The 24279-nt window shown below is 42.0% G+C and overlaps 1 protein-coding gene across 4 annotated transcripts in view; it reads left to right on the top strand.

Annotated features, from left to right (window-relative positions):
* The first annotated feature begins 5810 nt into the window (after window positions 1-5810).
* Window positions 5811-24279, top strand: part of DACH2 (dachshund family transcription factor 2) — a 248669-nt gene continuing 230200 nt past the window's right edge. For all 4 annotated transcript variants that reach the window (XM_027737462.2, XM_039382589.1, XM_027737461.2 and 1 more), the window contains exon 1: window positions 5811-6322. In XM_027737462.2, the coding sequence (XP_027593263.1) occupies window positions 5835-6322 (488 nt within the window). In that variant the 5' untranslated portion in view covers window positions 5811-5834. The remainder of the gene's footprint in view (window positions 6323-24279) is intronic.

Here is a 24279-nt window from a genome sequence, read left to right as displayed (position 1 = left end):
AATATACAAAAAAAATAGATTTTTTTTTTGGTTACTTGAAGTAGAATGTGATGTCCATGTTTAAAAATACCAAAAAAATGTGAAGAAAATTAAATACCTTCTTGTCCCACTAGATGGTGGTGCCTTCAGATTAGGGCTCAAACAGACAGAGCAGGAAAACTTTTGCTTTCCTTAGCTGACCTGCAAATGTAGAGAGTGAGAGATGAGGATAATCTTGTTCCTCTGGGGATAGTATTTGGGTGTAATGACTTACTGAATATATTGGAGTACATGGAATTGTGTTCACAGTGGTTTGCTATAAAGTGTGTTTTAACTTCAATACACATCTAATAGTATTAATTTTTCTTCCTGAAGAAGGAAAGATGCAAACAACATTGAACCTTAATGATGATTGTATCTCATGTAAAACAGCCCTGTTACACCAAGGTCCTGCCTTTGCAATTTTGCTGCCCTCTATCCTCAATCAAAATCCAGATTAAAGTAGGGAATCATTAGCAACAACTGCATCTTGTACTCATGTATTTCATTGGAACAAGCTTAAAATTACCGCTCCCATTTTTATACGACAAATGGACTCCTTGCTTTCAGGGAAAGGCATTTTCACATCGGTTAGACAAAAAGCGATGGTGTCTAAGGCTGGCAGGTCACCCCTCCTCAGTGAGAACAGCCAAGGGAAGTTTTAATGAATGGGCAAAGTAGATGGGACCTTGTTTGAGAGTCATGGCTGTGCTTTAGTTATCTCAGGTTCCTGTAGTAAACAGTCCAATCCTTCCTGCCTCATGGAAAGCTTGAACTGTGAGCTCAGGGCAGTTCTGTGAACTGAGAACTTGTCTCAAAGGCTGTGTCTGTGGAGGACTGTTGAGGACTTAAATGTCATGATGTACATTGGTAGTATGAAAAATTTAAGATTAAAATTAAGGGCTGCTTTATGGATGAATTACTCTGGTCAGATAAGCTCTAACATGAGACTTTCCAATTGTTCTTTTAAAAGATGACGTAATGGTACAGAGAACTTAAGGATGTCCGTAAGTGTCCTGGAAAAGACAGCATTAATCAGGAATCCTGGACCTCTGTTGGAATCTGTAACTGTTGTTGCTCTGTGTGTTTTATTGCTATCACTCTGCTCCCAGGTGGTCACCCCATTTATAATACCCAGGGTCATTTAGAAAGCAGCCCTCTTTGTGGCACAGTTTGATTCCTGCTTATTTTGCTGTGCGTTCCTTCCATTTATTCTGTTCCTCCTACTCGACTCTTTCCCTTTGCCACTCCCACGTTTGCAACATCTCCTCGGTTTCCCATTTCCTTTACGAGTAATGTACATGAACTGCATCAAAGTGCTGAGATATCAAATTGGTCTGATTTCCAAGGAAAGGTTAAGGTCCCAGTAGTCCAGATACTTCCGTGTAAGAACGTCACAGCCATAAAAGGCTTAATCTGAGACTTTTTAATGAGGGGAATTCCTTTGTATGTGCAGAGGACTGGGGCAGAAAAATTAATATAGAAATGGATTGGATGCTTGGTTCTTCTGTAGAGCTTTAATTATTTTCCATGTTAGAATCTCCCTGAGGGTATTAGGGAGAGAAGATCTGTTCTTACTTTCTCTGGAAAGGTGGGCAGGACTTTCTGAAAGCCTGAAGAAGCAAAATTCACTCCAATCATTGTAACTCGCTGCCATTAGGGGTTGAAATGCAGCATTTGCCAGGAGTGCAAGTTCTTTATTTGATCCCTTTGACTGTACCAGTATAACTGCCAATCACAGGAAATACCTCTAATAACTCTTCCTTTTACTTAATAAGGAATACCACATCTTTAAAACATTAGAAACAGATGTCACTGCATTACTTCACTGCTGATGTATGTAATAGAAATGACACACTAATTAATTTAATGCAGTATAAACGTACTGATTATTTATCATGGCTGACAATAAAATTATGAAAACATTCAATTACAATCAGTGGTAATTCATTATTTATTGATTCTGCATTATGCACACGTTAATACAATACATTTAATCACCTAAGAGAAGGGATCATTTTTCTATTGATACTTAGACATTTAGATTCATCAGTTTTATGTAAAATCTTTGATGTTTAGGTGGGAAGTTTTAATCCACAATTCCAAAAAAACCTCAACTGAAATGTCAGAACTAAATTGAATTCAAGTGTCAAGTACAAGTGCGTCTAGAAAAATGTGGGCACTAAGAATGACAGACTAATTTCAGTCTCTTTCTCACGTCAGTGGCCTACATTAGTTAATATAATCATGGTTAGTCTTTGCCAAGTAATCCAAGGCATTAAACACTAACCCAGCAAAAAATTAATAATGTTTTTTCTTCCTTTTCAAGCCTTTACTCAGAATTAGCACCATCAGTGGTTTGCGTGCTCAGGATACAAGCTCAGAAATCACTGGGGCATGTTGAGAGCTTTAGACTGGGCCTGGGAAATCTCACTGTTAAGGACGAGGAGAATGTCATTGTCACTCGGGCTCCAGTCCGGTTGGAATTCAGCAAAAAGTGGTGTTTCACTTCATTATGACCAGGGTGCATTGCAAATACATCTTCCAATTATTTTTATCCTTCATTTTGGGCCTACAGTTACCTCTGACCCTCATAACTCCGTATTCACATTTATTCACTCACATTTATTTTAGGGACCACCAAAGTTCTCCACTAACAGGGAGCATCTTCTCACACAATCTACTCACATTGCACGTACCTATATGAAGTCTATAGAAAAAATTCTTTATATTAAAAAAATTCCACCAGGAATCTTTACACTGAATTCCTTTTTTTTTATTGCCTTGCCTCACGTTTGGCTACAGCAAACTGAGATGAAACACAAACATCACTATTGAACATTCCAGCCTTCTATAAGCAAAATTATTACTTTTAATTAATATCCTACTGCTGCTCACTTAGAAAGCTGTCATTAGTTTTTATCATTGTCTCCTCCTAGTCAATTGTGTCACCCATCATTTCCTCTCTGGGACCCCTGGGAACCAGGAGCCATGTTTATGCCAGCTGGCAAGAAGTGAATTCCAGAACGCTGTTGACTGGCCCTGCCTGGAATGGCTCTTCTCTCTTCTCCTGCATCAGGAAAGAGTTCTTTCCCATTTCCCTCCAACGGGGCATCTGCAATGATGACAAAACCAAACCCAAATAAATAGAACCTTTGCTTGACATTTCACCCTAGAAACACAGCCGACTTTCATACAGGATTAATACACCAATATTGCCATAGTTGCCAGTGTTAAGAAAACATTTTGCATACCAGCCTGAAAGGAACAAAAATACTGAAACTTCAGTTTTAAAGTAATATTCTAAAATATTTATTTCAGCTATAGGGAGGCTTAGTAGTTTGTACCCATTCAAATTACATCCTGCTGGACTCCATTCAAATAAACCATCTGGATACTTTATAACTGACAAGATATTACGGTATGATTGTTAGGCTTTAGTAACTTTGCCTTGTCTTTAACAAAATTACAGGGAAATAATAATATTCATGGATATAGTTGATTTGCACATGCTTAGTTGAACTGGACAGCTGCCTGGCATTAATTCTCAAACCTTGAGCATTTTCTAAGTTTCAGAGCAGTTCTTCTCTCCATGGACAGTCACCTCTCAAGGGTACTGCTTTTACTACAGCCTTTATGATTTTATATTGCTTCATGCCACTCCAACTTGCTGGGTGTTGATGCGCAAGGCTTCCTCTGGCCTTGCAAAAATTCAGGCTTATTTAGAAATATGTTTAGTTTATGGAAGATATTAAAGTCAAAAAGGAAAAAGAATTCTCGCAGTGGATTTTGATTGTCACATTAATCTCAAAAGAAAAAAAAAAAGTCCTTAAAAAGGCAGTGTTCGAATCTGATTTATTAGATCTCCTAATGGCAATTATGTCCAGAAAATTAACGCCCAAAAGTTTCTATTTGAAGCCAGTTATTTATTATTTCTATAATTCCTGGTATATAAAAATTGCAGATGAGTTCAGCATTCTGTTGTACCAAACACTTTGCCGAAGTAAATAGTCCCAGCCCCACAGAGCTTCCAATCTAAGGTTTGGATCCTAAACAGATGCATGAACTAGTTTTAAATATGAGCACTCCTATTGAAAGGCATTAATTTAACTTATGTGAAAATTCTTCCCTAGTTTCAGGCAGTCAGGTTATGGGCCTAAAACCAGTGGCCAGGCTTCTTAGAACAGACATGAAATCAATGGGGAGAAGGGGGGGTTCCTTCAGAGTGTAATTTAGATAATTTATGTTCACAAATATAGCAATTCACTTAGCACACAGTCATCTTCCCTCATTACTCATAATGCAAAAATATTCAACTTCGCAGAAAAGGTGCCTAAATAAGCAAGCCTGACAAAAGGAAGGAGAAGATGGAATCATGGAAATAGCTGAAATGCTCTGTTGGTATTGCTTGCTTGGAAAAGTTTTGTTTATACTTTACTGTTTGCTTTGTTTACTGAATGCCTTAGGAGAAAGCTAGAAAGAAAGGAGGGGAGTGAGAAAGTTAAAGGACTAGAAAAGAAGGAAAGATAAAAGAGTGAAAACCAGTGGAAACAAACAGAAGGTAAGAGGAACAAAGGAAGAAAGGGAAAAGCTTAAAAGAGATGTAATGTACGTACACCGGGAGAGGGTAATAAGCAAATAACCAATGTAGCCAGCGTGTCCTGGCTGCTGCGGGGTGTGATTCTGTCACTCGACTCCTTTCTATAGAATTTGTCTGACCATCTTTCGACTCCACTTGTTCGGGGAGAAGGGGCGCACGAGTCTTGGCAGTTCTTGTGGCAACCGACCTGGTGCAGGTGGGGGAGACACAGGATCCTCCCGGCTCCCGGGACAGCAGGGTTTTACTGAGGTACCAGACGGTGCTTCTGGTGCACAGTCGGGCGTGAGGAGCGGTCCGAGGCCATTGTGTCTAAACCACAACTGATGCCGCATCGAGCCTGGAAATATCAAGGCAGTTACATCTCAGACCTCCTGAGAACGGGCTTTGCCTCGTGCGAGTGATCACAAACTTCCTCATCTCTCACAGCTCTCTCCCTCCGTCCTGCCTGTGCCCCTCTCAGGAGGGGCTCAGCTCTAGACCTGACTCAGTTGGCTTTAGACCCGACTCATTTCGCTGCACACCGACCCCCCCGCGCTGTGTGCCGCTACCCCGCTGCCCCGCCCGGCCCGGAGCTCTGCGCGGAGCTGCCGTGCCCGTCAGCCCGGACGGGTCCGACGTGTCCCGTCCCAAAGGCAGCCTCGCACCGGCACCCCCGCTCCCCACTGCGGCGGGGCACAGGTGTCTGAGCACTCGGGAACGGGCCAGAGCGCAGCGACCGCTCCAGCCCCCGGGGGGAAGGGACCGCTCCCTTCCCCTCCTTCAGAGCGCGGGGGAGCGGGACCCCCTTGCTGTCCGGGGAGCCCCGCGGGACCCCCTCGCATCCCGGGCAGCGGGACCCCCTCGCATCCCGGGCAGCGGGACCCCCTCAAAGCCCGGGAAACGGGACCCCTCCTCGTCCGGGGGAGCCCCGCGGGACCCTCTCGCAGCGCGGGGAGCGCCCACGGAAACTTTGCCCCGAGTTGCGGGTCGCGGCGCCGCCGCCGGGGCTCCCCGCACGCCCCCGCCCCAGGTGCGGGCCGGCGCTGCCCCGCCCCGCCCGCGCCCGCAGCCACTGGCGGCGGCGGTGCCGGCGGCGGGCGGGGCGCATTGGCTGGAGGGCGCCGTCAGTCTCCCCCGGCGGCGCTGGGGAGGGGTCTGGGCGCTGCGTGCGGGCGGCTCGGCGGCTCCGCGCGGAGCGCAGCGCGGGGCTGAAGCAGCCGCGGGAGCCGCGCCGGCCATGGCGGTGTCCGCGCCGCCCGTCATCGCCGCCACTTCCAGCGGCGGCGGCGCGGGGGGCTCGGCGGGCTTGTTCCGGGCGGACCCGCTGTACTCCAGCCCCGCGGAGTCCCCGCGTCTCACCAACAGCCTCGTCAACACTTTCCTCTCGGCCGGCGGCGGCGGGGCCGGCGCGGGCGGCGGCGGCGGCGGCGGCAACGAGTGTAAGATGGTCGACCTGCACGGGGTGAAGGTGGCCTCGTTCCTCGTGGAGGGGCAGGAGCTGATCTGCCTGCCGCAGGTCTTTGATCTCTTCCTCAAGCACCTGGTGGGAGGGCTGCACACGGTCTACACGAAGCTGAAGCGCCTGGATATATCGCCCGTGGTGTGCACGGTGGAGCAGGTCCGCATCCTGCGCGGGCTGGGGGCCATCCAGCCCGGCGTCAACCGCTGCAAGCTCATCACCAGGAAGGACTTCGAAACTTTGTACAACGACTGCACCAACGCGAGGTGAGCGCACGCCCCGCGGCGCTGGGGTCGTGTGAGGGGTGCGGGGGCACCGGGGGGATGCGGGGGAGCGGGGCCGGGGGCGGCGGGGCCGGCGTGGAAAACTTTCCCGGCTTCCCGGAGCCCCGCGGTGCCGGGAGCGCCGGGCAGCGGAGCGGCTCCGCGCTGGGCTCCAAACTTTTCCCCAGGGGTAGTTCCTGAAGGCAACTCCTCGAGAAAAACAAAGCGGAAAGTTTTCTCCCCTGTTTTTCCCCCTCTGGAACTCGCGGCTCTGCCCGGGACCCGTCGCTCGGCGGTGCCCCGGGCAGGGCTGGAACCGCTCGGTCCGAGCTCCGGAGCGGCCGCAGCCCCGGCCCTGCCGAGCCCGGAGATCCCCGCTGGGTCCTGCAGAGCCGGGGTTACAGTCCTGGGCTGTGACCTCGCGGCTGCTGCCTTTAGAAATGATAATGATCTAAATAAACACAAAACCCTCTCGGGGCTCCGTGGAAACGCTGGTGCCGTGGGGCAGAGTGGAAGGCAGGGAGTTTGGGGATGACATTCCCTGGTTCAGCAGTTGGCGAGGGACTTCCTCGGAAACATTTCCCTGCCAGCGTGCTCCTGCTTTCTGTGGCAGCAAACTTTCTGTGCAGAGCTTTCAGAGAGCTTTGGGTGCGATATCCGACCTGCAGCGTGCAAATCTTCAGTAACTTTGGGGTTTATGTCACGAATTGCTCAGCACTGAACGTGGGTGTTTTTTAATAACAACTTGATATCGTGCTAATTTGGGGCCTGATCCTGCTCTCGCCGCTGTGAGCCGAAGTAGGAGCAGACTGGGCGTCCGTTTTTCATTGCAGCGTTTCCTTTGTTTCAAATAATTTTATATTACAGGTGTCGTTTTAGAGATGCACTTAATTGCTAGATATATTAATACGAACTATGTGTTTCTTTTCTTGCTCCTGTTCTGTTTCTGTAACTCCTTCTCCCGCTGCCCATTTCAATGTCAGGCACCTCGGTGACATCACAACCTACTGCTTTATTCAAGTGATGGGTTTATAAGTAAGCTCTGAGACTTCAATTAATATTATTCAAATACATTTAATTACTCAGGGACACGTTTAACATGTAAATGCTTCTCTGAAATGTTTCTGAAACTCGACTAGCACGAAAGCTGACGATTAAAGAAGCACATCGCCTTGATTTCTGCGATCATGCTAAAGTTTTCCCTCAGGGAAGTACAGGATCTGATTTGATGATACAGCCTGTAGATACAATCTGATGGTTTCTTCTCTCCTTACAACCAGTGATTTAAGATCTGGAAATGCTGAAGTGGTAAATATTTAAAACCTGTGTTTCACAACTCTTGGGTTTTTTTCCCCTCTGACGAAGACTTATGGCTGTGATAGGATGAGGGAATAGGTAAGGCAGGGAGCAGTGGGGAGGGAGGCAGGTGAGGAGCCAAGGGATGCTCTAGGGGGTCTGAAAGGAGCAGTCAGTGGAACAGAGCCCAGGCCAAAGGCTGGAGATAAGGCAGGAGGAGCGTGAGGCGGCTCTACCAGGGAAGGGACGTGTCTGAGCGGAGCCAGAGCTCTCAGCTGAGGAACACACGTGTTGAATGTGCTTAAGCACAAGCTCTCCCTGCCCTGTTTTGAAAACACTGTATTTTTACCTGTTCAAGAAAAACAAATCCTGGTGCATTTCCCCAAATATTTACTGAAACCGTCACTCAGCCTTTGTTTAAGTCTCATGGAAGCGCCACTGGTTCCAGGAACCTGCTGATACCCATGTGTTTTGCATTCAGTGTTTCAGGTGTGAAGCACGAGGAGTGTTACCAGCACACCTGAAGCTTCGCTCAGGGCTTGTGACTTAACGTTAATTGTGTTCCATCATGCTAATTGAATGCTTTTCATACGTCATTTTACTTACAGATTATTATTTCCCCTTGATCAGTCCATACTTACTGGAGAGAATGGTGGATAAAAACAGCTAAATGCACGAGTAATCTAATTATTTGTGTTTGCTGTGAAGTGACCTGGGAAGCACTGCAGTGTTACCAAACAAATCAGATGTGGTAGAACTGTTAAAGCCGTGCACACAGGACTTAGTTCTGTACCTGGAAAGTAAACACTTGGAAAAATGTGATCTTCAGAAGCATTACTTTCAACTAGGAATATTGTGTTGCTTTGGTAATAAATATTTTTTTAATTTCTGAGGATTTGTATGTATGTATTTGGATACTGTAGAAATAGTGCATTAAACTCACGAGCTGCCAGAAAAAGCATTATTTTCACTATTAGTTGACTTCTAAAAGTCAGCATGTCTTACGTTAGTGTACACTTGTGGCTTTTTTTTAATTGGAATGCAAACCGTCAATTATGTATAACTGAAAAAAAGAGAAGTTCTGTTTCCCCTGCTTAGTCTATTGCCCCTTTTTTTTTTTAATTGAGTTTGTCTGCAGAGAAATACCCCCATCAGCGAAAGTTGTTTGGAGTGTTTGTGTTCTGTGTGTAACAGCAGTTACCTGTATCCAGCAGCTTTGACCTGAGTGATTTTTTAGTACGTTCACATTTACTGTTTAATTTTTCATTCACGTGTAAACAAAATGTTACTACAATGTTTAGCCATCATCATGCAGTCTAATTGGGAAGCAAGGCTTGTAAAACTGAAACTAACTGTTCATTTCATTCCAGGTCGTACCTTCCAGTGAGTAGTGAGTACAACATCTTGACAAAATCTGGCTCCTGACTGGCAATACCTTACAAGATTACTTAAATTAGGGACACATGCTTAAATTTGGTAGTAAAGCATAACATTTCCTTAAAACAAAAAAACTATAATGGGGGTTTATTTAAAAGTGAGATTTAAAACTGTAGTGAGAACATACTTATGATTATAAATATGTCAGTCCTTAAAAATAGGATTATATGAGTACGATCATCATGTCTTCTACAGGGTTCTGTATTTGGTGGATGCTGCTGGCCACTGAAAAAGCATAATGTTGGTCTGGATTATTCAGTGGATAGTCAGAATACTTTCCAGAAAACAGCATTTCAGTGCATGGTGTATTTTTTATGATTTAAAGTATCCAGTTATGCTAATATTTCGTACTGCTTTGGCTATTCACAAGCAATAAAAGGCTTTAGGAATTAATTTAAGCAGTAAATGCAGACATTTTATTTTATGAGATTAGGAGGGTCTAGTCATGTTGTCTATTAAAAGGTACCTTATAGTCAGCAATACTCTGTCTTTTATTAGGAGACTGATGTCAAGATTATAATTAAAGCAATCCGGCCGTGCAGCTCTGCACAGAGCTTCCTGTATATTGATAGTTGTTGTGGACATCTGATTATACATAAACTTCTTTGACTAAGTAAATATTTAGCACGCATTCAGACTTGGCCAAACTTGTGAATTTTGGAGGTGCTAGCATTTTAAAATAAATAAAGCTCAGTTGCTCGGTTTCCTTCTCTTCCTTGGAGAGGAGGCTCCCTTCACATACTCTGGAGGGAGATCAGTAGCATAGTGGATTCTGCTTGAGGTGCAGAAAGGAATTTTCCCATTTTCTGAGCAGAGTAGTCACACTTTTGGAAAAATCCCTCTTTCTTTCTGGACACCTTGAAAGTCTGTGCTTGTTCAAAACTCCTAAAATGCTTGAATATTTTCATCAGATGCATATCTAATGTGGAGAACCCTTGATTAAAATTCCCTTCTTTCTTCGTAGCACTAGAGCTCTCCCCATTTGAAGTGTAACTTGCTTTTCCTCTAAAATGGAGTATTTGTGTGTTTCCTGCATGTGGATATGCATAATACATATGTAATTTTCTACTGAGACTTCTACAACTGAAAAATACTGTGTTTTTGTAGCAAAGACAAAAAAGCTAAACAATTAGGTATTAATGATATTCTTGTTGCATATTCAAAAGGTCTTTGCAAGCATTTCTTCTCCTTTTTTTCTTTTCACCATTTCAACCTGCAGAACTCTTCACTGTCACTTCAAATCACACAATTCTACGAAGATAAAACAACATTTAAACTCATTTGCTTTGGGAGGAAAATTGAGCATTTGCACCCAATAAGCCTGATTGTGGAACTGCATGCAAATTGTGTTTTGATTTATCTCTTTTGCACTTTTTTCCATTTGAATTGATCTTGCATTAATTTTGCCAAGCGGCTCTGTGAGGCTGCAGATGTTGCCCTGTGTTTAATAAATCAATGAGACAGATCTGAATGAATCACTTCAGATGGATTCTCTGCTCGGTTTGATGTCTAGATGTTATTCTTAGCTTGTTATCATGACAGATGCATTAATGTTCCCATACACTGCCAGCAATGTCAAAGAGATTGAAGCTTTTAAAGTGGCGGTATCCCCTTTTCCCCTTCTGTTGGAATAACTAAATTGCCTTTAGGAATAGGTCAAAATATAAATTTGATCGTGGCATCATTGTGGGGGAAGATGCTAAACTTCTCATCGTATTCTAACACAAAGTCAGGCAAATGCAGGTTCTTAGAGAATGATTAATTATTCCCAAATAGTGGAGATCAATATTAAAATCTAAACATAGGATAGCTCCTTAATAGAGTAACCACTTTCTCAGCATTAATATTTCATTGTAATAGGAATGATCCGAATAAATAATATAAGACTAGAACATGTTAAAAGTGTTGCTATAAATAGAATATCATTGTGTCCAAATTGATTACAGGCTGAAGTAAGGCTTTTTCTCTTTTTTTTTTGGTTGATTTTTTTTTACCTCATTAATAATTTTCTTTTAAAGCTAAATACGTCTGGATTCAACATCTGTTAGATTTGAAGTACTTATTTATTATGTTTCTGTTCCTACTTAACATTTAAGGGCAGATATGTTAGAAAAGTTGCTGATCACCGTTAATTTTGGATCGGTTCAGTCTGGTATCCATTATCATGGAGCAGAACCTGTGGAGCACAAATCATAAAGAAGGCTGGAATGTGTCTTTGTGGAACAGTTTTAAATTCTAGGAAACATTGCACAAAGTGTAAAGGACTCTGCCGTGAATAGTGAAGATCTATTTCCCACGTAGGCTATACAAAGTCTTTATTGGCTTTATTCAGTAGAGTTTATTAAACCACTCGTGGTCTTTGTTTTTTCTTCAGAGGATAAAACAGGATTTTGATGCAATCATTTTGTTAAACCTGATTTCTGCGACGCTTTTATTTTAATTTTAAAAACTATCAGGAGTGTTCCTTTTTCTAATCTCTCCCCCGAACAGAAGAACTTTGACTTTTTGTCATTAAGGCTTCTGAGAATAAATTGGAGAAACTGGCTGTAACAGATCTAGATTTATGTTGGCATTCTTGGTATTCTTGCTCCAGTAGTTCCAATTTGATAAAGGAAACAATATATGTAATAGAAATTCACAGTTTATTCAAATGAGCTTAAGCTTTAGCATTGTTATATTTGCCTTTCTCTCACCAATATATCAATGTGTGGCAATAGCATTATGCTAAGAAAGGCTCCAGAAGGGACCAGCTCTGGGGATGGGGAGTTATTCTCACGCTGGGGCTGCACATGCAGGCTCTGGTTGGGCACTGCTTTTAAAGGCAGTGAAAATCAGCTTTGGTGGGACTGAGGAGCACAGGAAAAAACACTGAATTAGAGGATCATGTTTTGTTGTATGTCAGTGGCCTTGGAGTGAGAAACTGGTCTCTACCTACTGTAGCAGTTTGCAGAAAATATTTCAATGAGCTGCGTGAGCTGTTTTGAAGAACTGCCTTATTTCCTTGCTTACAGGCTGGAATTGGCCTCGTGTAAGGGCTGTTTGTCAGGATCAATATTAAAAAGGGGTTGAAATCTGGGCTGTAAAGTCCCTGTTTTGACTTTGCTGAGGTGAACCTCCCTTTCATGCCAGGGGCAGTTTGCCAGAACAAGGGCAGAGAACTTAGAAATGTTTCTAGGATCTGAGCCCTTCTCCTTACAGGTGGGACATATTTACTGAAAATTTTCATTTGAAGGAATTATGTGTTAGTGCCATTTTGGGTCTGATCTTGTACTTCCTGAATGTGAGATCTTTAATCCCTTTTGTGCCTTTTCTAGAAATCAGAATTTTGGATTTTCTGGAGTTGGGAACAAAATTATCCAGATCTTTAAAATACCTAGGACGTTCCCGTCTGGTTTCTTTTGCAAGTCCTTCATGTGATTATCAGTGTAATAAAAGCCTGTGGGTGTATGGAAATGCATAATTTTAATGATTATTTACATAAACAACACGAATAACAAACCCAAACATAACGAGGCTGTTTCAGAGTTCCTGCTGTCTGTGGTGTGTTCCTTTGGTGTGAGCCAAGGCAGGGTTTTTATAGGTTACAGTTAACTCTGCATTCCCAAGCACAAGTGTGTTAGTTAGTTCTGATTCTTAGTGATTTAGGTTTATCCTGCTTGATATTAGAACTGTCCCTCGGGGTACACGCTTTTGATCTTTGTTCCCTCTTGGAAAAGCAGGGTTACCCAAAGGGACTCAGTAATAGGGTTTCCCCTCACACTCTACTTTCCAGCCTCCAGTAAGAAACACTGATACCTACTAACTAATGCACTTTGATACCTGCCCCAGAAGGTTCCAATATCCTAGTCCTGTAAACCAGAAATTTGTTTGCTTTCCTTTATTTTTGGGAGCGCAGCCCTGTTGTTGTTTTGTGTGTGCATATAAAGTTTATTGTCACTGGCAGGCGTGGGGAGATTATATTTCCTTGTCAGTACATCTTGACCTGCTGAGCCCATTTTGCTCATTAAAATAGATTGTGTCAGAGCCTTTCTTGACTCCCTCACAAATACCTCCTCTCCAAAAAGTGAGAACTGAACCCAATTAAAGCGCTCACTTTATTACTGTACAGTGGCTTCAGGTGTGATGTTCAGCAGTGTATATTGTTCATATGATAAGGTATAAAATGTTCAATTGCAGTTGTGTCTGATGTTATCAAGTTTCTGGAAATTGATATCTGGTACCAGCATTTAACCTACATGCAGTCTGCCTGCTATCTATGGGATGGGTTAAAAAGAAAAAGTAGTATTGATCTGTCGCTGGATTAAAGTTTGAAATCGGCAACAGCACGAGCACAAAAGGCTTTTTTATGATTTCTCAGCTTGCCATTGATCTACCAGTTTTATTGCATTCATTATTTATTAAAAGAATTTGCAAGCTAAACATAACGTTAAGCTAGTTTGCACACAGGGACTGCACTTAGGAAATTGGATGGAAATTGCATTAGAGATGAACATCTGTGCTATTTTTCCACTCGTGTGTTTATGGGTTTGTATAAAAGGTGTATTGGATTAACAGTTATAACCATTATAGCTTGCAGCAATATGTTAGAACCCCAAGCATTTAATAGTTATTTAAGAGGGAGACTCTTTTTTTTCTTACACTAAAAAGTATGGTAATGCCATGACAAACAGAGCTTTTATTGGATTATTCTTTATTAATGGGCTTTTTACTAGTAATGTGTAAAACTTGAGGTATCTTGCTGTATTATGCATCTGGTTTATTATCTATGCTACATAAAGCTCCATTAATATTGCCATTAATTGAAGGTTTCTAGTGACAGGATTAGTTAAGGATTTGGCACATAGTACTGAAGTATTGAAATGCATTTTACAGTATACAATAGGAATGTAAGTATTGAAAAGATCCTTAATAAATGTTCCTTCAGAATTTTCCCTGCAATTCAACTTTTTTTCTGTCCTTCTTGAGCTGGGTACCTTCTGTGATGTATCATATCAGTGAATCAGGTGAAAATCTTAACTATTTTGAAATATTTTTCCACTTTGGTTCAACAGTTCAGTTGCACTTAACATTTGTGTAGTTATGTGTGACATACAAAGTGTAGGGTAGACCTGGAATTTTGAGGTCACCTCCTGTAATGATTTTTATTTATTTTTTTTTGTTTTGCCTCTGCTCTTTCTATAAAACAGATTATTTTCCTTGAATATCTGATGGTTAAATAGGGAGAAACACGGGAAAAATCACTTTGGGGGCTTTGGAGGAAAAGTATGTTTTCAGAATCAAGATGTTACCTCTTTATTTGGTCTGAAAGTAAGTGCTGGTTATGACTCAAATGCACTGAAATATGTCATGTTGTGCATCATCAGGGCACTTGCAGTTGTTCTATTCAAGACTCAACCCGACACATCTCACCAGCTTTGGGACTGTCGAGGGTTTCCTGTGCTCAGAGAAAGAAATGTGCTCCGTGCCAGGAGGTTGTGCTTCCCCCTTGGAATGCCACCTCTGCATTCCTTTTGTCTCTGGTAGTATTTTGACAATATTTTGAGCAGAGGTAGCTCTGATTTTGAGTTGAAGGAGTCTCAATGCTGTTTTTCCACAATGTTTTGCATTTAGTGTTCATCTTCCTCACTGTTGTCCCCAGCCATAGGCTCCTGTGATCACAGTTTTTATATTCCATCAGATAACACATTTCAACTACTCCACCAATTAAAAGTGGAAGTTAGATTTAATGTAGGATTTATGCAATTACTATATACCTATACACATGTTGTGTAATAATAATATTTACATACATACAAGTATATATATTTATAATGCAATTTAAATGTCTGAGTTTTTCCAAAGTGCCTCTCTAGCCATGGAAATCAACTTTGATTTTTTTTGAAAATTTGCTATAGATATTTGTAAGAGAGAGAGGATTTGGAATGATCCAGAAATGTATTTTAAATTGCATTTGCTATGGACATGAACTAAATTTGCTAAATGAACTGACAGGGCTCTAGGAGCCATCTTGGTGTCCTGACTAAAAGTCTTTAATTTTTTTTTATACTTCTCACAGCCATGTAAGCGAGTAACATTCTCAGATTGTAATTTGATTTCTGTCCAGTCTGTGGCAGGAGAACTTTTAGCCTGGGATGCCCTTGCGGTACCTTAAATCAGCAGAACTCTGGGTCATTTTTCTCTCTTGTTTCCAAACCTGCTTAAACAGAACACTTTTTAGTTAAAAAAGTTAATCAAAATTATTTCACACTGTATGTGTACAGGGTTCCAAATCTGACATGTTCTACAGTTGCAGAATTGAGGTCAGCACTCTTGAGTTCGTCTTGGTGCACCTGGATCGTGGCTATCCCTGCCTCTAAACAGGAGAGATGTGGGTTTGGTGGATGGATCTCTAGGTGGGTGAGGAATTGGCTGGATGGTGACACTCAGAGCTGTGGTGAACAGCTCGGTACCCAAGTGGTGACCAGGGAGGAGTGGTGCCCTCAGGGGTTGGGGTTGGGACTGGCTCTGTTAAACATCTGCCAGTGCCATGGACAGTGGGATTGGGGGCATCCTCAGTGTGGTTTGCTGACAACCCCAGGCTGTGTGGTGCTGTCACACGCTGGAGGGGAAAAAATGGATCCAGAGGGGCCTGGACAGGCAGGAAAGGTGAGACTGTGCAAACCTCATGAAGTCTGACAAAGCCACGGGCAAGTTCCTGTGCCTGGTCAGGGCAATCCCAAACACAGGCCGGGTGGAGAATGGATGGAGAGCAGCTCTGAGGAGGAAACCTTGGGGATGTTGGTGCCTGAGAAGCTCCACATGACCCAACAATGTTTCTGGCAGCCCAGAAACCCCCCGTGTGCTGGGCTGCATCAGAGAACTGTGGCCAGCAGATTGAGGGAGATTCTTCTCCAGCTCCGTGTCACTCTCCTGAGATCCCACCTGCAGTGCTGCCTCCAGCTCTGGGGCCCCAGCAGAAGAAGGACCTGGAGCGAGTCCAGAGGAGAACACAAAGATGCTGCAAGGGCTGGAGCCCCTCTTCTCTGGAACCAGGCTGGGAGAGCTGGGGGTGTTCACCTGGAGAAGAGAAGGATCCAGGGAGACCTGAGAGCCCCTTCCAGGGACTAAAGGTGCTCCAGGAGAGCTGGAGAGGGACTTTGGACAAGAGTCTGGAGTGACAGGACAATGGGGAATGGCTTCTCACTGCCAGAGAGCAGGGTTAGATGGGATATTGGGAAGGAATTCTTGGCTGTGAGGGTGGTGAGACCCTGGCACAGATTGTCCAGAGAAGCTGTGGCTGCCCCATCTGCGAAAATGTCCAAGGCCAGGTTGGACAGGGCTTGGGACAGTGTGGTCTAGTGGAAGGTGTCCCTGCCCATGGCAGGAGGTGGAATGAGATGATCTTTAAGGTCCCTTTCAACCAAACTGTTGTGGGATTCTGTGATCTGGACCAATTCCTCTGTGAGCAGGGTCAGGCAGAGCTGGTTGTCCCGAGCTGTCACCTGATAGATTTTAAGTAGTTCCAGGGATTGTGACTCCCAGCCTTTCTGGGCAACCACTTTGCAGAATAGAAATGACTGTGCTGTGGAAGGAAGATTTTATTGGAATGGCTGGATGACGTGGGAGTTGTTGGAGCTGGGAGTAGGTGTCTCAGGCAGCCCCTGCTGTGGTCCCTTGGCAGGTCCATATGGAATCAACCATATCATGTTCAGGTTGTGCCACCTCTGTCTCTCAAGTGATTTCCTGAAATCCTGTGTGTGTGCCGAGGAGTAGATTTGTCTTATTCCCCACTGCTTCCCGAGAAGAACATTTGTATATTTGTAATTAAAAAAATAAAAAAGGTGGCTGTAAGAAAGCTCCTGGCACAGCCATTGTGCCAGTAGGGGGATTTAGTTACTTGTATGTTACAGTAATTTAAGAGTTGCTAATTAAGAAGATAAAGCTGGTTAAAAGAAGAAAAATACTTTGAGCTTCATTTAGAACCTCCAATCAGTATATTTAAAATATTATACATGATGCTTTTTCTTACACATGTAGCAGTTTTTGCCTAGTACGAGTTTTCTGTGCTAGCTCATGGTCTGTTTTGATGACAGTTAATCAGAGAATGTCCTGTGTCTGTGAAACCTTATCCCTGTTGTTTTTTGAGGCTGATGAAGGCATCTCTCCTCGCTGCTGCAGGTGTCTGCAGCTGCCTGCTCTCCTCTCCTACTTCAAAATGTTGTGTGCTGAAGGAGGGCAATTTTCTAAAGAGCTTCTGAGATAATGCTGAAAAATAGAAGCAGGAAAAATTCAAGTCTTTCCAGTGAGACCTAAAATACATGTTTAAAAAAGAAAAACCAAAACCTCTCCTCCAAACTCTCTCCCCTCAAAAGCCTGAAAGTGAACCAAGTAGTAAAATGCTGGTAGTCAGGGGAGAGCAGAGTTTGGATCCTGAAACAGGACCCAAGGTAATGAACTCTGTGTTCTCCTCCCTCTGTTGTACGAGCTTGTTGCTGGAAGACGTATTTGTAGGTTTGGCGAGTTTTTGCCTTGTAAAGCTTTATTTGTAAATAGGGGTTTTTTTATATGGCAGTTCATGTATTTGATTGATGATTTATCAAAGTACCTTGAGTTGAGCATCTCAGAAAGGGTTTGGCCAGAATTCTTGCTGTAATGTGCTGCAAACCTGGCTCACTCTCACAGTCAGCAGTGCTTGGGAGGGTTAATTGATCCTGCTGTCCTACACTGGAACTAAGATTCCTTGTCTCACATCAGAACCAGAATCACTGTCATTTCTTTCTACTCTGTTTTTATAAATTGCCTTATTTGTTGCACAACTGATTTTTGGTTCAAACAAATCTGTTTCTGCTGGAACTCAGGAATGTTTCTGTTCTGCAGTTTCATGAACTAAGTCCTCTTCTCTTTCATGTCAACCTAGAGGGGTTTCTGGTCATTTCCTTACCTTGCCCTTTTTAATATGCTTTCTTCAAAGTTTTATGATTTTAGCTTTTAATCTTACTGACTGAAAAATTAACTCTTTATTGCACTGAGAGAATCTGAATTTATGTTGGTGAGGAAGCAAACCAAAAAAATATTGGTGACATATTTATTGTGGTCATCTTTACTGATGGTGAGAGTAGTTCAGAGGATGGCATTATTTTAAATACATTTTTGAGCCCTCATATTCTCTTAATGAAGATCAGTTGAGTTCTTAATGCTGGTGTATTCTGATCCAGATAGAAATGCTTCATAAGAATTTTTTTTCATTCATTCGTGTGAAGTTCCTGATAGTATAAACTCCATATTTTTGTTGTTTTTCTAAACTTGGCTATTAACAGGACCTTAAATGCCTGGCAGGGATGAGCATCTCTGCTGCTCAGGTAAGGCGGGTGAGGGGCTTATTCTACCAGCACTGCATTTGGTTTAAATCGTGTGTTGTATTAGGGTCTGAATGGGCCTATTCTGTGACAATTATTTCCCCCCATCGTTTGCTGTCACAGGTACTTTTCCCATCATCCAGACTGACTTGTCATTCACAATAACAACAGAATAGCTAAATACCCAAATAGCAGGCACCACTTGCAGGTTTCATTTGCTGCATTTAATGGTCTTTGAGTTGTCTTTCAAGTTTTAAAAGTGTCTTTTAACTCAAGAAGTTTAAGATTCTTGACCATATTTTGATATTGGTGTTTGGTTGGTTTTTGGTACTGCTGTTCATTTTTCTCCTTTTTGGTTAGAAGCTCTTTTTAGCATCTTATGCACATGAAGTTGTTTATCTGATGATGTCACATTGCTTCTAAAATAATCCCCTTTGATGTCTAGTGCTATGAGAATTTGTGTGATAGTAAACAAATCTAAGGCAGCAGGTTGGCAAAGGGCAGTTTTATTTAAGTGCTTCTGTTGATGTCTTAGTTCTGTTGTCTGGCTGTAGGCAACACTTCCTTTTCCTTCTGTTGATTTTTCACAATATCCCATTCTGAAACTGTGGTTTCAACTGTCCTTTTTCTGAGCAGATAAGAGTCTTTTCAATTCATTGCCATCCTGTTGAGGGTGTTAAAACAAATAGCAGTGGTCAGGAATGGACCCAACTCTTGCTTTCTGTGCAATCCTGCAGAGAAGACTGAATGAACTCGAAGGGCTTGGATCTCCATGAAGGAGGAGATTGCTTTGTCCTTTTGACCTCATTGCAGGTGAAATTCTGCAGTGGAACTGTGGTAGGACCAGAATCTTTCAACTGAGTTCAGTGGTTTTGGATCACCGGCCCAGAAAGCATCCAAACCTCAGTGCACATCCAGGAATCAATCTGTGAATTGCCTTGGTCCACGTCAGGAAATGTTCTGTGCAAATTTGGAAGTGGGAAATCGGTTGTATTTAGCTAATCTCACATTTGGATAGGTTTGTTTGTGTTTTTTTTTTTAAGTCATACTCATACAAGAAATAAACATAGAGGAAGTATGTGTTGGAACCCCAAACCATTCCAGTAAAGAGCCTGTGTGTTCGGATTCTTACAATAAAAGGCACTACACAGACTAGAAGTATGGAGAACCAATAAATTTATACTTGCATTGCCTGGTAAACTCTTTTGAAGGGTTACAGGGTGTCTGTGCAAACTTGCATAGGAATATTCTCTTTTTTCCATTGAGGGAAGTGTGTACCGACAGTGATAAATGGAAAATATTTTCAGTAGAGTGAATACTATGAACTTATTACTCTGCATGTATTCTACATTGCTGATCTTCAGAAATCCTTACTTAAGCATAATCATAGTTCATATATTTGAGACTATCTAGATTTTTATTTGTTGAGGGGGGTTTAATCGTCTAAGTGGAGGTGACTGTGTAGAGAGTAGTGAAAAGCAATGTTATGCATCTTAACAGTTTAAAAAGTAGTAAACTGATAATTATGATGTATTTAATAAGCATGTGCATTTCACAAAGTTTACAGTATCATAAGTAGCATCCTGGCTATTTAGTAAGCTCTCGATTTATTGTTGTAGAATTGTAGAATTCAGAAAAGACTGAAAACATGAAGGGCAAACCACCAAGTACCTGAATTTCTGAATACTCTGCAAGCTGAAATGATGGTCAGTGCTTAGGACTTCACACATGCACCTGACTTTTCTGGGAATCCTCTGCACCCTTTGAACAGGAATGGCCCTTGGTGGACTATTTATTGCTCACTCTGGTTTTGGTGGAAAATTCGGCCTTGTGTGTCATTTAGACTTTGTGACACATGTAGCCTCCCAGGGCCTAATGACTTGTCTGCAGATGGGCTGTTATTTATTACAGTCATGTAGAATAAAATTGATTGTCTTCTAAAATTAATTTTTCATTTGCCTCCAGCTCTGCTTTAATAGAGGACACACAGTTGCCTGTTTGCAGAAATACTGTTTAATCACATTAATATCTCAGCCCCCCAGGCTGGTGAAGATAATTGTACAAACGAACAGCAAAATCTGTATCTTTAACTTCTTTTTATGATTAAATTATGCAAATGACTTATCTCCTGCCCTTCCAAGCACTAATCATCTAATTAGGAATGATGTGTTAAAGGGATGGTTTTGAATCAGGAGAAGGGGAGAATGGAGGAAGCAGAAAATGGGACCTGACAATGAAACTGCTGAAGGTACTGTAGTGGTACAAGATAAATCTGTGTATGCGTTCAAAAAGCAATAATAAAGCCTTGTTGTGCTATTTCTAGTCCTGCTTTAGTGATGTTTTTTCATAAGAGGATAATTCTTCTGTCCAGTCTTTGCTCATAATTTTCCATATTAACTTTAAATTCAATTATTAAGGTTCAAGAATTGAGTCACTTAGTACTTTATCTTCCAGTTCTCGTAAACAAGATAGTGCAAGTGTCTTTGTATTTGGCTTCACTGGTAGAATGTTTGAAAAGCAGAACACATTTATTTGTAGTTTGTTTTTTTTATAAAAGTGCTTGTCATTGTACTGCTAGATGTCCTGAGCCTCTCAGGTATTTCTATTAATGTATCTTAGTCTCTCTTTTTTGAATGCTTAACAGCTGGTTAAAAAACCTAAAAACATTCCCTTTTAATGTAAAAATGCAAGTGCCCAAATAAAGCAAGTGCTCATCTTTTTGATTGTGTTCTGTGTCTAGTTTGGGGAGTTTCTGTTTCAGTTACGATTGAAAGCCCTTAAATATAGATGTTTCAATAATCATAAATTTATATTTTAAGCATATTTATACAAAAGAATCATGTCTTCACCTCTCGAAGAGCTTACAGCCTGATTTACTGTGTTTCTGTTTCCTACTCTGTAAGCAAATTCTGGGGTTTTTTTTGGTGTTTTTTTTTTTTTTTTTTGTGAGTGGTGCCTTTATAAACAGCTCCTCCTGCTTAAAGCACTTGTCCACAGTGGGTTCAAACTATGTGTGTTATTACTCTTGCCAGAGGTACAACAAACCAGCTCGTATTGGGTGATAACCCTCAGAGTTTGGTAGTACTTTACTCTCGTTTTCCCTTGACTCAGTTGTTGATGTACTCACTGTACACAAGTAGCATGCAGTGTACCAATAAAATAAGAATATTCTAGAGACTAACTGGAATTTCAGGTATTCCTGTGTATATGAATGTATGAATATACAAATGTCTCAATTCCTTGTGAGAAAGTATTCATGCAGGGAGCATATGAATTCATAGGGTACTATATGTAGATAAGCAGTAGGTTCCACACTCCCCAAAAATGTCTTACAGCATCTGCCTCATTCCTTAAGGAACCTCAGGTTCCCTGCCTGTGTGTAGGGCTCCTGCTTCCGTGTCTGTCAGACACAGGTTTACTGATACAATCCCAGGAGAAGGTGTGAAACACTTTCATTAGAGGTAGGGATCCCCCACGAGAAGCCAAAAGCAATGATGTCAAAATAATCCTTTTGTTAGTGCTTAGGTGTATGACAGGGATTTAAAAAGGGGAAAAAAAACCCTTAAGCAGATGGAATTTGAAAGCAGTTAAAATGCTGACCGGGGTAGGTGGATGATTTGGCTTTTCTGTGTTGTTTTTGGATGTTTCAACGTAAAGGATGCAAGTTCTGACACTGCTTCCATTTGTCTGACACACAGAAATTGCTGGTGGAATGTTTTCATAAACACTTCATGGATGGGGAGGCTGCATTTCTTTCTGTACCTTCCAGCAATAGGACTGAATTTAATCAGTTCACATCTGTCTTTACATGTGTTTTCATCATTATCCCCCCAAATTCTTCTCAAAAGGTGAGAAGACCTTGTTGAAGAGCTCTTGCACGAAGTATTTGTGGCAAGAACATGTGTGTAACTAATTCCAGGACACAAGGTCTGAGTATATTTTCTAAAAATTACAGGAGACTCAAAAAGACAAGATTTCTTATGGAATTAAAAGGTTCTGGGATTCATTGGCGGTTTAAATTGCAGTGAAGGCTTCCAGTGGAAGTGTTTTCCTCTTAGTGAGCGAGATTCTATGATAATTAAGGAGCAAATAGTCCTAGACTGCTTAATTTTTTTTCTTTTAGATTGGCTGGATCCAGATACCACAATAAGTGATAGAGGCTGATGATGTGTGATAGCTCAGTGGAGAGCATGGGGGACATCCAGCTGCCATTCTTTCTGTGGCTGAATTTCCCAACCCTCGTAGCTTTTGGCTGAGGTGTTTTCTTCTGGGAGGACTGTGGTACTGAGGTCAGGACGTCCGAGATGGGCATTTGCTGAGATACCGTTTGTAGATGATAATCTTTAAAGTTGTAGCATCAAGGAGGAATCCCTTGGGATCTGTGGCCTGCATTTCCCACCTGTTAGGCTTGGGCAGATTGGAAGAAGGTGATCTGTAGGAAGGACTCAGCTCTCTCTTATTTGCTGTGCCTGCACATGCTCTGGGCTTTATCTCACCCAGCTGCTCATTCAGATGTTTTCCTTATCTCTGCACTGGGCAGTTGCCATTGAGTAATGACATGTGACAACAGATGGTAGATAGCCACTCATTTTATGAATTAAGTTGTTGGTCTTAGAAGAAGTTGAACTGGAAAGAATTCTTCTGAGACTTCACAATTGATAGATACAGTAGTGGAGCCATCTCATGATTTTTCTTTGTGTTCAGAAAGTTTTAAATCATTTAAGTTTACTCCCCTGAGTTCCTCTCGGTGGGTTTAAGTGCTGGCCAGTTCTCTCTGCTGAGATAAATGATGGTCTCTAAAATATGTAGCAGCCTTTTCAAATTGTGAAGTCTCTTAAATGTGAGAGATTTTTAGCCAATTTTGACCTCTCTGCACGTTCTCAAAGCTGCCTATTGGCCGTGCATGGCATACTGAGAAAGTGGAGGCGAGTGTGTTTCAATTATTAGCATTGCTAATTGCTCTTTTACTTTATGAAGGAAAGGGTTATACCCAAGTAAAAGGGAGGAAGGTTAATACACAAAATTATGCACCTTCACTAGTATGATCTTAAAGCAAGTTCCTGTTTCAGTGGTAAGGTCTAAACCAACTGTGACATTTGGGAGCAATGAGAGTTCTTACAGAGGAGTGGTCTTATTGATTTGGCTGCTAATTTCAAATGAATTTAGTCCAGAAATCCAAATTAATTCCTTTCTGCGGTCTTACTGGGGGTTGGGGTAATTGAGTATTTTTGAAGAAATGTATAATCCTGTCATTGGAGTGAGGTTTTGGCAAATATTAAGAAATAGTAGAACATTTAGATATTCAAGGCTCCAGTGTATGGGGTGCAGTTTCTGGAATCGTGGGTAATATGGAATAAAACCCTGTTGGACAGATTTCCTTGACTTCACAAGAAAAATGTGACCAATCTTTCTTCACCCATATGGGTGAAACTTGAGTTTGATAAAATGAAAGCAATAGTCTCCCGCTTCCCACAGCATTAGGACACACTGCTTCATCTCTTTTCCAGAGCCTAATAGTGCATGAGTGTGAAGTGACACCCTGAGCATACTTGTGTGATCATTTTAATGTATTTCCATGGCTCTGCTCTTTCTTTAAAGTTGTAATCTTTGATCTTGGTTTTTCAGAAATTGCTGAACTTGTACTTTTGATGACTTACAAACATTAAAGAGGTCAACTCCCTTTACCGTGGCCCTGTGATTAACTGTCTATGACTCAGTGCTGTTCAAGCTGGGATATGCAATGGTTTTCAAATTACAGCTCTATGAAAGTCTGGGAAAGTGGAGAGGGGGGAAAAAAAACCAGTGGGAATACTGGGAGGATGTGTATGTCCCTTTTAAACTGTGGAGGTTGTACACAGGTTACCCTTTGAGTGTGTATTCTGCCGAATTAAT

This window comes from Pipra filicauda, unplaced genomic scaffold (assembly GCF_003945595.2).
Source record: "Pipra filicauda isolate LSUMZ 115617 unplaced genomic scaffold, ASM394559v2 scaffold274_size1021923_pilon, whole genome shotgun sequence".
NCBI lineage: Eukaryota > Metazoa > Chordata > Aves > Passeriformes > Pipridae > Pipra > Pipra filicauda.
The sequence above is the reverse complement of the archived record's forward strand: the minus strand, read 5'-3'. Positions and strand labels throughout refer to the sequence as shown.